Genomic DNA, 17,893 nt, shown 5'->3' on the forward strand with positions numbered 1-17,893 from the left:
TGTTCTAGCATGACTACCTGCGTAATGCAGGTTATAGAACCTCACTTAGTAATTGTTGCATCAAGCCCATAATGTCTGTGTGAGCTATAGTTGAGCTATAGCATCTCTTTGGGAAAGACATCCATTCTTGAATTCATATAATCATAGAATATCAGGGTTGGAAGGGACCTCAGGAGGTCATCTGGTCCAACCCCCTGCTCAAAGCAGGACCAATCCCCAACTAAATCATCCCAGCCAGGGCTTTGTCAAGCCTGACCTTAAAAACTTCTAAGGAAGAAGATTCCACCACCTCCCTAGGTAACGCATTCCAGTGTTTCACCACCCTCCTATGAGTGAAAAAGTTTTTCCTCATATCCAACCTAACCCTCCCCCACTGCAACTGAGACCATTACTCCTTGTTCTGTCATCAGCTACCACTGAGAACAGTCTAGATTCATCCTCTTTGGAACCCCCTTTCAGGTAGTTGAAAGCAGCTATCAAATCCCCCCTCATTCTTCTCTTCTGCAGACTAAACAATCCAAGTTCCCTCAGCCTCTCCTCATAAATCAGGTGTTCCAGTCCCCTAATAATTTTGTTTGAATTAAAGACTTCAAGTGATGGAGAACCCACCATGCTTTAAGTAAAGTCTAGAAAATATCTAGAAAAGTGGACTTCTGAAGCTGAGTTTTCAGAGAAGGATGCAAACATGAAGGCTGGTCAAAAACTTGCCATCTAAATAGTTTATTAAAAACCCAGTTTTCTGTCAAAGGTTTGTTTGTGAAAAGTTTCTGTTTTTCACACACAAAAATTGAATTCTCATTGAAAAATGAAACACCTCAGAGTAGAAAAGTTTGCAGTTTTTGGCTCAAAATTGAAAAGATTCTACTTGGAATTGTCCCCACAGTGCCTCACAGGAGTTGTATTTTGTGTTCCTCAGGATCCTATTTTCTTCTATAGCCTGGGTTACACAGCAAGACTACATTTCCCATGATATAGGGTGGCCAGAGACTCCCTTGATCCACTGCAGTGGCCCAGCAGGAAGGGGAGACCGTGGTGCATCATGGGAGTTGTAAGCTGGCCTGATATCCAGTTCCATAGAGGAGAAATCAGGGCATGAGGCCCTCAAACTGCAACTCCCAGGAGGAACTACAGCAGCATTTTTTCAAATAAAAATGTTCAGTTTTTGGCCTAAAAATTTGGGGGTTGGATTTTTTTTTTTTTGCCAAAAAGTCAAAATTTTCATGGGGATGGGGGGAAGGGAAGGGGCAGAAATGGACATTATCAGACCAGTTGTAGTGAAGAGTGAACATGCAAAGATGCAAGTACCAACTAAAATATGTGTGCACACATATTACCTTCAAAATGTATGTGCAACTATCCTCTCTGCAAGCGTGCGCGCTACTGCAAATACAAGTCTACACATAATGGGCCTGCAAAAATCCCTGTGCACCCTGGGTGCCTGCAAATCCTATCATTTGCATGTGCTGTCAGACTACATCTCCCATGATGCACCTTGGGCTCCCCTCTTGCTGGGCCACCGCAGTGCATCATGGGAGTCCCTGGCCATGCTGCATTGTGTCAGATGTTCTTTTGCTGCAGTTCCCAGCCCACAGAGAAAAATGGGGACATGTGGAAAACATGCAAATGTAGGATCTCATTGGTGCAACCACTGAAACACACTTTTACAGGCCTGCCCATAGCTTACTGCTTTGAAAATTGGGGTGCTTAACTTTGCATACAATTGCCTGTATATCCAAATTCATATACTTGGGGCCAAATTCATTTCTGGAGGATTGCGATCCCATCTTACAACACTGAAATCCACATTTTAAGCAAACATCAGAAATCTGAATCTCTAGTTATAGATACAGATCTAGATAGCTTACACTGACAATCAGTGGATAGTGTCAGGGAATCATGGACATGATAGCCCTAATTCAGCAAAGCAGATAAATTTAAGTCCTTTTGAAGTCAATGAGATTTAAGCACAAGCTTAAAACTAAGCACATGCTTTTGTGCTTTGCTGAATCTGGGCCTTTATCAGGAGGTGGCTTTAGAGTAACATCCTGTCTAACCCTCCTGAATATTTCAGAATTCCGGTCCCAAGAGCCGCTACTGAATAATAAGAACACTAGGGCTGAAAAATGTCTTGTAAAATGAAGCATTGTTCTGCTAACAAATTTTTCAGCATTAAACTGTAACACAGCCCCAGCCATGCTCTGCTGGCACTGGGAAACACCAGCCCTGGGTTTTACTGTTTATTTTCCTTTTAAAAAATAGTTGAACTTTGCGTTTTTTCATTGTACTAAGAATTTGCTTGAGTTACAACCCTAGGTTGTTGATTTTTCCATTTAGTCAGGACATTCTTCTCCCTGCCACAGCATAACCAGGCAAACCTCTCCAAGTTATAGACCTTTTCCAGATTTACTGTCAGGTGCAGAGAAAAAATAAACCTGACTTTCATTTTGTAAAATCAGGATGGTATAGGTCAGATCCTCAGCTGATGTAAGCTGGCATAGTGCCTATGAATCCTCTGGAGCTACACTGCTTGACATCAGTTGAGGAACAGGCTCTCTACTTCCACACTTCAATTTCCCCCAAAGTATGATACCAGCCCCCCAAAAAGAATTCTATAGTTTATCGCAACTGCTCTCGGTCTGCTCTTTGGTCCATCTTCCCAACCCCTCCCATTCTCATCCTCTGAACAAGTTCTTCGGTAAGGAATAAAATGCCAGGTTCGTCTTGAAAATAGATGCCGTTGTGCAGTGCGGAAGCCAGTTCCTCAGCTGGGGTAAACTGGCAAAATTCCATGGAGCCAGATTCTCTGGTCTGCTCTTCTCCCTTTCCAGTCTTCCCAGAGCTCTCCAGCTGGGAGTATACCTGGCATGGAGTCCTGAGCAGGCACAGAGCTGACAGATCAGATTCCTGTGCCTCCCTCCCTACAGCTGGCAAATGGATCCTACGAAGCCATTGCTATCTAACGCAGTTTAGAGCAACCCCAAGACAGCTCTAAACTGTTTGGGGGCCAGGACACAGAATCCAAGGGCCATAATCCTTATCCAGACAGCTCCCCCACTTCCCAGCCTAAAGTGAACATAGCAGATAATCTTGATCATTATCTTCAGTGGAAGTGGGCCGAAATACAGCAACTGAGGAACTGGTCTTGTGTGATTTTTCCTTGATGTTAATAACCTGATAGCTTTCTAATGTATTCATTCTTGCAGGGCCCAGTCCTGCAAGGTGACAAGCACCCTGACCTCTGGCTACCATCAATGGGAACTGAGGGTGCTAATCATCTCACAAGATCAGTCTATTACGATAGGCAAACCTCAAAGGACTAAAGGTTCTGCTGAGTGTGGAGAAGCAGCCAAAGTTTGGGCAAAGCTTCTCCAAAGTATATCCAAGCAAAACGGAGACTGCTAAATTAGCTGGAAACTTCGTGAGAACTGGCTTCCTCGCAAGGAATTTGGTGCTCTTTTTATTGAAAGGACTTGAGCATAATTGGACCCAAGATTTTCATATTTACGACTTCCAGCTGGGTCGTAAATACCACAAGAAGAGTTTTTTAAATGGAATTTGCACATTTCTACCACTGGTCCCATCCAGAATCAGGTACAAAAATGTAAACTATATGAGTGGTTTTGTATCTTGTGGGTCAAATCCTCAGGGTTCCTACTTTCAAGTCATTGAGGATCCGGTCCACTAGACTCAAGGCAACAAAGAATTGGGCCCTGTTTTTGTTTTTAGAAAAAGTTTGTCCACATTCATCAGGCTCAAAAAAAAAAAAAGTGCAGGTAGGCTCAATTTGAGTTTATGCTGAAGGCTTGAATGCTTTTTGTTATTCTTATTCTACCCAATCTAGTTTACGCTCCCTGGATTTAAATAACAAGCCAAAATTCTAAGGCCGACGAGAAGTAGCAAAGAAAAAAATTCCTGTGAGGAAAAGGGAAGGACCATTTAAAAAATGGCCTAAGCAAGGGTGAGTGATGCCTGTATCCTGGGGAATGGGTCCAAAGAAAGGGCTCACAAATGGACTTAGAGCCAATTTCTCCGCTCCTATAAATCCGCGTCGCTCCACTGGTCCAACAATTTCAAGATCTGCAATGCTTCTGTTAAACTTAAAATAGATTCCGAGGAGAGATGGCTGCAGTTTGTATGGAGACTTTGAAGGAGAGAGCCCAAAGCTGGAGCATCCCAGGGTTGTAAAAGATTGTAAACTATGAAACACAAGGGTGACTCTGGCCTTGCAACTTTACTGCCAGGTAGGTTTTGGGTGAACAACCTCTTTTTTTTAACTTAACTATCTTTGGACCATAGGGTTCAATATCCTATGGAGACAGACAAATTCACAGGGTCAGTTCGAAGCCCCTATTTGCTACAAGGGCAGGGAGTATGCACTTGGTGCCTTTGGTGTTAATAGGATAACCTTAAGTAACCCCTTAAACTGAAAAACAGCCACTGAATTGGGCCTCCTAAAACTCACAGAAGCTGGCATGGGGCAAAAAAAATGGCAAAAAAAAAAAAAAAGGCCTTAAAGGATTTAAGGATTTAAACTTGTGCGGATTCTATTGAAAAACAGGACTGTAGCTAATTTGTCCAGCATGCAGAGAGGACAACAATCCTGCTGCTTCCCAGAGTGAAGGAAGAAAGAGGTAGGATGAATAAGAACGGTGTGACAGTGCAATTCTGAATCGACAGAGGCATGTGCCTTAATGGTGCCTGTTACGAGAAAAAACGGGGATTTCCATATCTGTGAAGACCTCATGAGGCTTGGTGAAGCAGTAAGGAGAGAAAGTCATATTCTTTCCACCGTGGACGGCATCGTCTCCAACTTCGTGGGTGCAACAATTTGGAGCTAAAAGTAGCAAACCTGTCATCTAAAAACCATTCTCTTTCTGAACTACTTTAAACAGACTCTGTGTGGATAAAGCACAGGAATGCGCTGAAGTAACTAAACTCTGTTGATCTCATCTCTAGTGCTGCCATTTTATGAGCATTTCAAGTCTATCGCAGTTTCAGAAGACACAAACAACAAAGGTCTCAGTTACACCAAGATGACTGGAAGCCTGTAGCATATTATTCCAGATGACTTTCAGATGCTGAGATCAAGTATGCCCAACTAGAGAGATTGTTTGTTGAGTGTATGTACACGCAAAGAGGGCCACAAGATATTTGCAGGGTCTTATCTATATAAAACTTATAACAGGCTGCAAGCCACTCATGCTATTAAAAACAGTAAAAACTTAGTCATACCTCCTAAGATGGTACCTATATTTTTTAAGATTTAGGTTTATTCGGAATACTGCCCCAACAAAGCCCCTTGTTGTGGCTGGCACCATATTTAAGAGTGCCATGGATCACCCAGGTTTTCCAGAGGCTTGGTATGATATAGAAGCTCATGTAGGTGCCCTTTTGAACGGTCTGTCAGGCTCACCACTGAAATTTAGAACTACTAGCACTGATAAACAACTATAAAATGTATCCAATTTTATATGGATGACCAGTCAGACCAGTTACTTGGCAGGGCACCCTCACCCAGCATGTGACTCCTATGGAATAAGATGAGAACTCGTCAAAGCTGATGGTCTGATTATCTATGGCACATGTACTCTAGTCCTTCAGTCTTTGCAGGATGTTGTATTAGAAAGGGTACCTAAGGAACTTCACAAAATGCTAGGAGATGGTCCAAATGCTGGTGTAGAGGCCCTGAGTAGGGCAGGTGCTTAACAACAAGGTAGAGTCCTGGGGTAACCAGAAAAACACAAGTCAAAGAACCCCTTGTACCTACACCATTATCCAGAAGGGCTTGGAAAAAAATAGCACCTGACCTATGTGACAAAAAGGCACCTACATACCTGGGAACCACTGGTTATTTTTCTACGTTTGTAGAAATTCTATTTCTGAATAGACGCACAAGTTAATGGGCCATAGAAATATTAAAAGGCATTTTTTTCTCATTTTGGCATTCTGAAAGAACTTGTCTCAATGGGACCCAGCTCTGAAGTCTAAGCTTTTGGGATAAAATATGTCTTCCTAGTACTTCCAGCGCTCATCACCCGCGAGAGGAAGGACTCTGAGGTCTCTGAGGAGCATAGATTGTTAAGAGAATTCTACAGCAATAGGATCCCACATTAGCCCAGCTGTTCATCTACAGGAGAACCCCCATATCAGTCACCAGGGTAAGTCCATCTTTGCTCAACAGATAAGAACAATGCTATTAACCACAGAGGCAAATCTTTGTCCTAGCAAGTGGTTGAGAGGCCAGGAGGTGTGAAATGCCTCAGGATTTCTTCTTTAGCCGTTGGCATACAGACCAAAACTTACTCAAGCGTAAATCAAGAAACCCAGTCCTGATATAAATGGATAAGGAAAAAAACTGGACATGACTAGCTGTTGCAGTTACACCCTGACAGTCTTCATGGTAGAGGCTGATCAAAGTGTTTAGCACAGAAACATACAGGCAGCAGCTTAAGAACAGAAGAATGTCCCTATTGGGTCAGACCAAGGGTCCATCTAGCCAGTATCCTGTCTTCTGACAGTGGCCAGTCAGCTAGTTCTGAACCCAGCTGGATTGCCCTGTGATCCCAGTAACCTTAGTACCCACTGCACAGCCTTGCTGAAAGGTGATATTTCTATTGAGACTAGCTAGCGTACAGGAGTTAACGCCTCTGCACATTTGATGATCCAGGTAAATCAGTTGAAGAAAACCCTCCTCAAGACCAGAAGCTGAGCAGAGCTGGGTTAATAATGAATCTGCGGAGTTTATATTTTTGTAAAGTATTAAAGCTCATTAAAAGTTATTTATAAAGAAGATTAAGTGAGTGGGGAGGGGAAGATATGAAGTGATGTGCACTGTATTCTTAAAACTGTAGCAGGAAGCCAGGTAGGAGTTGGATCCAGGAAAGTACAGTGAAGTGAAGAGAGAGAACATGTTAGGGGGATACTGTTTTCCTTATTCTAATAAAGTTCCTTGTTTCAGTGTTAGAAGAAAGTGGCCCGTGACAAATGCAGCCTGAGATTCAGGTGAAAGCTTGGGTCAGGTTCTGATTTATCCCAACTGGCTTGCTCATCCTTCGTTACTTTTCTTTTTAATTAATCTCACTTTGCAAAGAGCCACTTGGCAGCTATGTTCGCTCTCTCTGTTTCCCATTAACTTCTTGTTTCTTTTCTTTAAGCCCTGGTGGCTGTTTTCGATTTATTAGATGCATGGGGTGGGGGGGAGCACAGAAAGGAAGGCAGAGATTCAGGCTCCTGAGAGGTACAGTTCTGGGCTCACGGAAGAAGCCGGTGGTATCTGACAGGACACTGCCACTCTTTGATTAAAGCATTTGGCGGCTTTCATAAAAGGCCCTTAACTGCTTGTGCCACTCAAGCCATTGGAGAGATAGCGAGGAGACAGCAGCGGCCCAGACGAGGGCTCCCTTTGCCAGTCCCCTGCACTTTCACAGGGCCATGCCTGCCGAAAGGGGTTGGTGAACTTATTCCTGAGGAGATATCTTCTCTTCTGTGACAATAAGAGGAAGTGAGATAATTGGGGGATTGAGGGAAACCACCCATGGAGCCACCACTTAGCGGGAATCCCAAAACTGGAAGGAAACCTCTGTTGATTCCTTATCACTTTACAATGTGGAGGCTGATGATGAATTGCTTTGTGTGGCCGGGACACACAGCAGTCAAAGATTGCCATGAGTGTTTGTTGTTGTTCAGGCTTTCTTGTTTTAAAAACAGAGCACGGGGGAAGAGGGTCTGGCAAAGGTTAAGCTAGTTGTGCAATGTAGCGGAGCTCAGATGCACCGGAGGCAGGGCTCGAACTAAGGGAGGGAAAGGGTGGCAGCTTTCTCACCACTAAGTGAGCTGAAGGGGCAAAGTCTGGCTATGAAGGGAGATGGTCTCCCGGACAGGGTGCTGACTCATGATCTAGGAGTCTTGGCTTCTGTTCCTGACTCTTCCATTGACTTGCTGCATGTGACTTTGGCTCTGCTTAGATTATAAGATCCTCCAGGCATTCACCACGTCTTACTGCATGTATGTGCAGCAGCTAAAAGGATGCATGATCTCAGCTGGACCTGCTAGGTGTTACCATAATGCTACTAAAAATGACCTATAGCAGCCTTATGCCTGAGGAATCAGTGCTAGGGGGGTCACTATTTTTTCCCCTCTGGCATGGCTCAGTCTTGCAAGTTTTTCCCCACTGACTACATATGCCTTACTCCTGCTGGTGCACAGCTATTCACAAAAGCAGTCCCATTGATGTCAGCGGGATTACTCATTTCTGTAATTGCTCCTCAGTCTGAATACGGGGTTCCCAGTAAAGCTTTGGCAGGACTGGGCTTAGGTCGCACAGCAGTCAGTGGCAAAGAACTCAGGTCTCCTGATTCCCAGTCCAGTTCCCTATTCACTGGACCAAAGACATAAAAGGAGCATAGGCCCCATGCAGGCTGCACCCAAATATAAGACTGTATTCAGCAAACACCACCTGAAACCCAGAATATCTAGGTGTGTGCATGTTTAGATTAACCCGTAGACCTTCTCAGAGGCTATAGAGACGGATAAGTTCTCTTTATCTCAGTCACTGGCTATCTTTCTGGATGTGGATTCGACTTGTAGCTGTGTTTCATCTGAGCACTCTTTCCTAACCGAGTTGAATCGAGCGGCAAGGCAGCTCGTCAGCCAGTGCAATTCAGCATCGCTCCTGAAGTCAGCGGCACTGCAGTGATTTACAACATCGGGGGATCTGGCCCAATGCATGTAACGCAGGCGACGCTGACAATAGCAAGCCTTTGCCCATCCAAAGGACTTAACTTTAAACCATGGCTGGGGAAATCAGGTATTGGTGAGGAATGCCAAATGGGTTTGACATCCATTTTTGCATGGGGAACCAATGAGCGAGATAAGGGGAAGTTGCCAGGGCCTGACCTTTTCTCTTGGTGCAGTGGTAGATCTGGCTGTGCTCCTGGGAGATCGGGTACGGGTTGGCAGGCGGTAGCAGGTCCTGGGAGGTGCTAGACACCCCGTTCTCGCACTGATACTGGGATGCTAGGTTGGAGGAGGCCGAGAGAACCCTGGTCTCACCACTGAAAGGGCTGTGATTAGAGGCCACTTTTTGTCTCACCGTACTCCTAGGAACCACTGGGTACTCTTTACTGAAAAACACAGGTGAAAAAATGCAGCACATTAGTATTGTCCATTTGCTCCAACTTCCAATAGAACCACCTCCCCAAGAATCAACGCCTTATGCGCACTTTATCGATACAACAAGCTACAGGGGGCCAGAGCAACGCTTATTTTTCTTCCCTCTAGGTCTCTTTAAACATGTACCTCTCCCACTGTGACTGCTATTATATATGTATAATAATCACCAGACCTACTTCTGCCATGCTGTTTATGGGGAATCAAGCTGACTTGGATGTAAATTATATATTGTGTGCCTATTGCTGTTTCTGTTCCTTTCCACCAACCTTCGCAGGTTTGTCTGTCCTCAGATTGTGATCTCAGAGCAGAGTGTGTCTAGAAAGCATGCAGCATACAGTGATGCTACCATAAATAAATAATCAATTATAAATAATCTATCTGAGCACGGAGGCCTGCCTCAGACTGGGGGCAAAACAGTGTAGCTGAACCAACACAAACCCCCGGTGCAAACAGGCTGCACCAGTGTAAACTGGGACTTGCTACCTTGCAGCTAACCTGGTTTGAAGCATCATTGTAGCTACACTGCTAGCTAAAAACCTCACGGTGGACAAGACCATATAGTCATTTTCATCCATGGTTCGCAAAGCACTTTAGAAATGTGAGTTGGCATGATTATTACCCTCTGGGAAACTGAGCAGCTCCACTGAGTTCAACTACACCCACTGCGTTACTGGTATAACATCCACATCCAGAGACCTCAGCCAAGTTCAGGGCCACATTGTCTGTCTGTGAGGGCACAGGAGGCTTTAATTGCCACATCATGAGAGGCAGTCCCTTACTCAAAGAATTTACAATCAAAATAGATAGGGCAGACACAGAGTGGAAGGGGAAACTGAGACTCAGAGTGGTGAAGTGAATTACTTAAGTTCACCCTGCAGGTAAGTAGCAGAGCCCAGAATAGAACACAGGTCTTCAGTCTCCCAGTCCTTCCTGTATCCACCTCTGATGTGTACATGGAGATTACTCGTGTGACTAAGGTCTGCGAGCTGGAGTCTGGGCCTGATCCTGCAAACACATCCGTGGGACTTGGGGCATCAGTGGGACATCTTGTGTGAGGAAAGGGACTTCTGGTTGCAGGATGGAGCCCTATGCAGGATCAGGCCCCTTAGAGAGAACCCATTGCTGTGGCAACTAGAAGCTTATTTACAAAACTTAACAAAGCCAATTATAGAAAACTCCCTGCAGCAGCCAGCGTTCCTCCAAACCGCTGCGTCTGCTGCTGCCAGAAACATTAGCAGCCACGCTGTCATGGGGAGGAAAAAGTCAATCGAGAGCTCAACGCCAAACAAACGTGTCTCACGTCGTGCCCTGGAGCCGGCCAAATGTTGGGCTCTGGTCGTCTGCCAAGCAGAGAGTATTGCAAAGGTGGGGTCCCTTCCCCTGAGTAAGCCCATGGGAAGGGATAGTAGGAGCCCAGCTTTGCTGCTGGGAAGGGCTTGAAGGCCAGAGGCCCCTCTCACATGCCTGGGACCCAGGCTGTACAGGATAAGAAAGTGGGAAAGGGAGTGGTATGAATGCACTGGCCCGATGTTGCAGCACCTTTCCCTCCCAGGGAAGCCAATGGCCATTGAGTATTGCTAGGGGCTCAGAGATGCATCTTCCACTCCTGTGGGCATTAACTTGTGCAGGTTCTTGTCAGGGGAAGGGTTTTGCCTTCTGGAGAGGGAAGGTCCAGAGGCCATGGCCCTCAAACATCATGGAGCTGAGGGATCCCCAACTCCAGGTTATATCGTCCTCTCGAGCACAGTCAGCAGCCAAGAGTGTTTTCCTCCTGTGTATGCTGCAGCCTCCAGGAATCAGAGTGAGACCAGGGATATAACGTGTAGTTCAGAACTCTATTTATTAGTTACATGACAAGATGGATCCTCCAGAGTCTAAGCAGCCAGCAGCTGAGTGTGCCTGCATCGTGCGAGAGACCCCTCACAGCGGGAAGCCATCTGGTGATTACACAGATTGCCAGTGTGGAGTGGGCTCGACCCACTGGCAGTGTGGCTCCCAATGCTACATCAGTGTTCTATCCCCTCTCGGCAGGCCGAAGAGGAGTTTACACTTTAACTCTCCCTTGCCTTTCTCCTTGAATCCAGAGGAAAGTATGGTGCATATAGTGCCTGATCCCCAGTCCCTTTTCCCTGTGCCCCAACATACCCTGAGAGCCTCCATTGTGCATGGTCATATGGAGGGAGGGGCTCCCCTAGGCTTGGAGCGGGGGGGACAACGCAACATTGCTTCATTTCCCTCTCTCTGGCTGCTTTAGGGAACACAGGGGTGACTTTCCATTGTGTTTGTCCCCAGCACATTATGAGAGAGTAGGTAAGTTTGTGTAGGAATGGATCATCCCTCTCTATTCACAGGCACAACTCACACTCACACAGAAGTTACATATACACACACACACAATACAGACCGCTACCTTCGAGAGGAAGTGATGGAAAATTAGGGCCGGTCAAAAATTTTGTGTCACATCTGTTTTTTGATGGAAAACTGGGGGTTTGACTAAATGAATTTTGTTGCCAAAGTGTCTGCTTTCAGCAGAAAGTGTTGATTTTTGTCTTGTTTTGTTAAGAAAAACCAAATGTCTGAAAATCAGGATGTTGTTATTCAGACTTTCCACCACGGTGCCTGATGGGAGTTGTAATTTGGGTATCTCATGCTCCTATTCTCCTCTATGGGTTGGGCTCCCCACTCAGACTTTATTTCCTGAAGATGCAGAATGGCCATGCCATTTCCATGAGGCACCAGCTCCCTTTACAGAGAGAGGAGACCCAGAGGAAATGTAGTCTGGCCAGGGAAGCTGGCCTGTCGAAAGAACTCAAAGTACAACTCCTATGCGACACCTCAGTGGCATTTGTCAGAACAGAAATGTTTCGGTTTTCAGCTCAAATATACATTATTTTGATTTTTTGCCAAAACCTCAAAATTTCCCATGGGGAAAAACCCCTGTTTTCTGACCAGCTCTATATAAAATGTCCTTCTTCCAACTTGCTCATCTATCTATCCATCTGTCCAGACAGACATCTACAAATTTATATCTTGGTCTTCCCTGCGGTGTCTAAATTCTCACAAAGAGATTTCTCTGGCACCATCTAAAGCAGCAGTCGTCTTGAAACATTTATTAATGTTTGCAGAGCACACTTGATATGTACTGTGAACATTTATCATCTGAGATTGCCCCCTTGGTCTTTAAAAATGCATTAGACATTTTTCAGTGCCGAAAAGTGACTGCTCCAAAAATAGCCAATTGTAATCATAGGCCAAAGGTTTAATGGAACAAAAGGTTTTACTTATTGCTGGCGCAGAAAGATTGCCCAGGCATAGGACTTTTGCTTTTCAAAAATAACTGCATGAAGGGGGACAGGGGAACGTGAAAGGCTGCATGCTACTGGCGAGTGTGTTCGGCCTTCTGAGCGGCAAGGGGATACTGTTGTCATACAGCCAGAAAGCCAGGGCTCTACTTTTATATTACAATGTTAATGTAGGACTTTTTTTCACATTAAACATTGTATATAAAAAGGCTGGTTTAGGAAAGAATTTACAAGGAGGGAAGCTATTTAGAGCATTCGAAAGGACGAAAGGTAAATGTTCAGTTACTGTATTTTATTACTGTTTTGCAGTAGAACCAAGGGGCCCCAACTGAGGTCAGGGCCCCATTTTCTAGGCATTGTACATACACATAGGGAGAGGCAGTCCCTGCCCCAAAGAGTTTACAGTCTGAACAAGCAAGAGGTAGCTAGAAGACAGTATTATTTTGTTTTATTACCATTTTACTGGGGGGGAACTGAGACCCAGAGAGGTTAAATGACTTGCTCGAGATCACACAGGAAGCTTCTGGCAGACGCAGGAACCTAGCCTGGTTCTGCTGGGTCTCAGGCTACGTCTCTACTTAAACTGCTACAGCGCACAGTTGTGCTGCAGAGCTTCAGTGTAGACACTGCCTGTGCTGATGGGAGGGGTTCTCCCCTTGGTGTGGGGAATCCATCTCCCCGAGAAGAACTATTCCATCGACCTAGTGCTGTCTACACCAGGGGTTAGACCGGCTTAACTGTATCGCTTTTTCACACCCCGGAGAGACGTAGCTATGCTGTTTTAACTTTTCAGTGGAGATGAGCCCTGAGTCTACTGCCCTAAACACAACGCCTCCCTGTCTCTCCAGGGGGAGGGATAGCTCAGTGGTTTGAGCATTGGCCTGCTAAACCCAGGGTTGTGCGTTCAATCCTTAAGGGGGCCATTTAGGGATCTGGGGCAAAACTTGGGGATTAGTCCTGCTTTGAGCAGGGGGTTGGACTAGATGACCTCCTGAGGTCCCTTCCAACCCTGAGATTCTATGAAAGCCAATGGGAGATGCATGGCTAAAACCCTACACAGCTGTTTTAAAATCTGTCCTCTTGATGGGGGGGCGGGGGGAAGGAAAGAGAAAAGAGGGGAGGCAGGGGGAAGAGGTCCTTTTCCATGCACCTGATCAGCAGCAACAGGGAGGTCAAAGGATGGGGGATTCCTGGAGTGACTTCTGCCTGCCAGACAGCGGCACCAAAAGCAGCTGCTGGAGATGGGGCTCCGGAATGTCTCTGTACAGCCTGGCTAGCGGTACTAGAAAGCAGCTCCGCTATGTGGTGGCTAAGTGCAGAGGGTGCAGAGTGGGGAACTCCCCACATGTCATATGTGCCCTGTCAAATCAGCTCGTAGATTCATAGATACTAAGGTCAGAAGGGACCATTATGATCATCTAGTCTGACCTCCTGCACAACGCAGGCCACAGAATCTCACCCACCCACTCCTGCGAAAAACTTCTCACCTGTGTCTGAGCTACTGAAGTCCTCAAATCATGGTTTAAAGACTTCAAGGAGCAGAGAATCCTCCAGCAAGTGACCCGTGCCCCATGCTACAGAGGAAGGCGAAAAACCTCCAGGGCCTCTTCCAGACTGCCCTGGAGGAAAATTCCTTCCCGACCCCAAATATGGCGTTCAGCTAAACCCCGAGCATATGGGCAAGATTCACCAGCCAGATACCCAGGAAAGCATTTTCTATAGTAACTCAGATCCCACCCCATCTTAACATCCCATCACAAGCCATTGGGCCTATTTACCATGAATATTTAAAGATCAATTAATTACCAAAATCATGTTATCCCATCATACCATCTCCTCCATAAACTGATCGAGTTTAATCTTAAAGCCAGATAGGTCTTTTGCTCCCACTGCTTCATCTTTTAAATACCAAATCCTTACCGCAAACTGCTCAGCAACAACCCACAGGACTTACAAAGAGTCAGAGAAATCACTAGCTGTTCATCTCATGAAGAAGAGAAATTTGGGGGACATAGAGAGCGGGAAATAAATGATCTGGGATTAATCATTTGCCCATTTCTAGTAAAATCTATTGCATGCTCAGAGGAACCAATCGACATCACTGTGCCCATCGACATCACTAGGAATTTTATCTGGCTAGCTTTAAGCAATATGTTTTGAGCAACAGACTCAACTCTAGCTTCATAGCCTGTTCAGCAAAGGCTGTATGGGCAATGAAAGGGTTAATGTGGGCCTGAGGGGCCAATTATGCTACCTGGCTGCACCTGGAGGGAGGGCGCAGCTTAATTAAAGATGAAGTCCCGCTGGGGAAGAAGCTGGGTGGTGACTATAAAGAAGGGAAGTCTGGCTGAGAAGGGTGCTGTAGGAAAGAATGTTCTAGTCATGCTTTAGGACTAGAAAGTGGGAAAATGAGGGGCTGGGAGTGTCAAGGAGGAAGCCCAGGGGGACAGTTAGCCCTGAGATCCTCTCCTAAGCAGATACATTGGACAGGAGAGACATGGAGCAGCCTCTGGCCTGGAGCAAGCTCTGGTGCTGAGGGTCCTGGATAAAAGGACTGGACTAGACTTCCTAGGAGGTGTTCAGCTGAGTAAGGGAAATGTGAGAAGTCAAACCTGAGGAGGGCAGAAGTTGGGTTAAATTTGCACTTTTGGTTTGGGATTTGGTTGGGGGAATCCAGCAGGGAGTCCTGACCCTGACCGAAGGACTAACTGAGAAAAGCTGTGGGAAAGGCCAGTTGCCAGGCTATGGTAGAAAGAAGGCCTGGAAAGCAGCAGCACAGAGTCTGACTGAGCAGATGTTGGTTGCTGGTAAGGTCCTGGACTGGAAACCAGTGTCATGAGAGGGCCTGGGCTCTCCTGTTCACCCCTGGAGAAGGTGGTGTCAGGCCCAGAGCTGAAGACCTTTCCTAAGGACATTGGATTGTCTGTGGACATTGTTACCCCAGAAAGGGTGGAACTAAAATGTGACCAGGCTGGAGGGCTGAGCCGAGAGACGACCTGAGCAACCTATCAGCCGAGTGCTCTAGAGCGGAAAGGTTTCAGAGTAGCAGCCGTGTTAGTCTGTATTTGCAAAAAGAAAAGGAGTACTAGTGGCACCTTGGAGACTAACCAATTTATTTGAGCATCTGATGAAGTGAGCTGTAGCTCACGAAAGCTTATGCTCAAATAAATTGGTTAGTCTCTAAGGTGCCACTAGTAGTCCTTTTCTTTTTTCTAGAGCTGAAAGAGGCACTTCCCCAGCCGTAGCCACAAGCAGGTGCATCAGTGGTAAGTCCACTCTTCTCACCACGCTTTTTAAGTTCAAAGTGCTGGTGAAGTTCACAAGCCCATATTGGTTTCATTGATTATCAATAAACTGGGCAGAATTTGACTTTTTATCAGTGAGAGATCATATTGATTGTTTTTAAGCATTCTTCTATTTTTATCTATGAAAACTTTCATAGTTGCAAGAAATTATGGGGTGGGAAGCGGGTCTGATGACGATTATTTCATGACCGTAGACACAGATTCCAAAATGTCAAGCTTTATGAATGCTGCCGCCTAAGTATCGGCAGCTCTAGTTCTGTGGATGCTGGTGCTGACTGTTTTAGCCGAGCTGTAAATACGTGCTTCGTGTAGCATTCACTACAACATGTTTTGTACGCATTCAGATGGGACTCTGAGTTCTCAGGCAACATGTTTCTTTCTTGCCTATCTGTGAATTTCAGTTATCAGTGGAAATTTTGTCTGGAGGGTAAAATTATCAGCAAAGTAGATAATTGGCCTTGGAAGGATTTAGAATTTTAACAAGGAAGGCACTTAAAAGAAGGGGTAAATAGAGAACTGAGCAAACCAGACAGGGAGGGCAAAAGGACTCAGTCAGAGACTATAATCGCCTTCTTTGAGAGTCAGAAAAATGGTTCTGTAAAAATCATATCTCTTTGCTCTACATCCCTGCTCGGAGTGTCTCTGAATTGTATCTGCTTATTTTACTAGCAAACCACTTATGCCCTCAGTGCAAAGCCAATGCAGCTATAGGGGACTAGGCTGCATTCCAATGTGCCTCCTGCCTCATCGGAGAATTGCCAGCTAGGTTGTGTTTGCAAAGGGCCAGGTTTTCCTGCATGTGTGTGTGTTGCACACACCTGGCTAGCACTATGCATGACAGATCCAATGTGCACAGGCAAACTGATTTCAGGATGTGCATGCACGTACAAATCAGTGGATGAAATTCATGGCTGTACAGAAGACCAGTCTAAGGTGTAGGCATCACCCAAACCTGCAAAATAGGGGTTAAGTGAGATTTAAATGGTGTGTATATACTCCTTCCACTGACTCTCTACCAATCTTATGCACCTCCACTGAAGACGGCATGGATACACACACACACACAGTTGGACGCTGCCATATTTGAAAGTCTGGCTTAGAGGCCACAAACCTCTTCCATGCTCCAGTGGAGCAGGGAAGAGGCAAAGACTGTGTTTATGCTTCCATTTATCCTAAGCCATCTGGAGGGCCAAACTAGCCTCTGGTGCAAGTTAGAGCAGCCATAGGACTGCTCTAGCTTACTCCAGCTGGAATGGTCCCTAAAGAATGTTCCACTCACTGGAAATTAACAGAGCGCATCAAGCTCTTGTCCCCGCTCCAGCTCCCTTTCCCCAGCCAAACCAGATACAGCCACTATGCTAAGTCCAAGATTCCCCAATGCTGGAAGAATCCTGTTACAGCTTTACAGTAGCTTTAAGGTCATTTTGCATTGCGGGGAGGAAGCCCAGAAGTTTTGCTGTTGAAAGTTTAGATGGCACAAGGAGCACAACTTGATTTTCAGCTCTCCGGCAGAGTTTGCAGCACTGAAAGTCAAACAGCTTCACTTGATTTTTGCAAATGGAAATTGAATTCTCATGAAACCTCACCATGTGAGTGTCATGCCACTTTGCTGACTGCAGTGAGGTTCATGCCACACTCATATGAAGGAAAGCAACTGGCATGTCATTAAGTAAAACTTAGTTTTACAAGGTGCCCCAAGGCAGGCAACAAATATCAAGACTATCCAGAGTTATCCTAATTTGTTAAACAAAACTTTGGAAGGGAGATTAAAACCTCATGCTTCAGGGCTTAAACCAATCTCTAATAGAGTTCCGGACAAGACCTATGTGGGGGCAGATTATTCCAGATCTACTGTGAGATTTACACTTTCCTCCAAAACATCTGGTACTGGCCAACATCAGAGACAGAATACTGGGCTAGATGGACCTTGGGTCTGATCCAGTCTGACAAGTCATGTTACTAAGGTAAATAAGATGAGTGCAATAGCTAACTGCAAACCCAACAGTTAATATCCACTGACTTATCACTCACATGCAGCCTTGGACAATCGGGAATGGTTTTATTGAAAGGGAAGGTTGGCCAGGACACTGAGGTTATCCTTTATCTTTTTGATGA

The 17,893-nt window shown here is 45.6% G+C and overlaps 1 protein-coding gene across 1 annotated transcript in view; it reads right to left on the reverse strand.

Annotated features, from left to right (window-relative positions):
* TBX5 (T-box transcription factor 5) overlaps nucleotides 1-17,893 on the reverse strand; it is a 48,109-nt gene that overhangs the window by 1,758 nt on the left and 28,458 nt on the right. The window contains exon 8 of the mRNA XM_077835020.1: nucleotides 8,896-9,122. Within this exon, the coding sequence (XP_077691146.1) occupies nucleotides 8,896-9,122 (227 nt within the window). The remainder of the gene's footprint in view (nucleotides 1-8,895; nucleotides 9,123-17,893) is intronic.

This window comes from Eretmochelys imbricata, chromosome 15 (assembly GCF_965152235.1).
Source record: "Eretmochelys imbricata isolate rEreImb1 chromosome 15, rEreImb1.hap1, whole genome shotgun sequence".
Lineage (NCBI taxonomy): Eukaryota > Metazoa > Chordata > Testudines > Cheloniidae > Eretmochelys > Eretmochelys imbricata.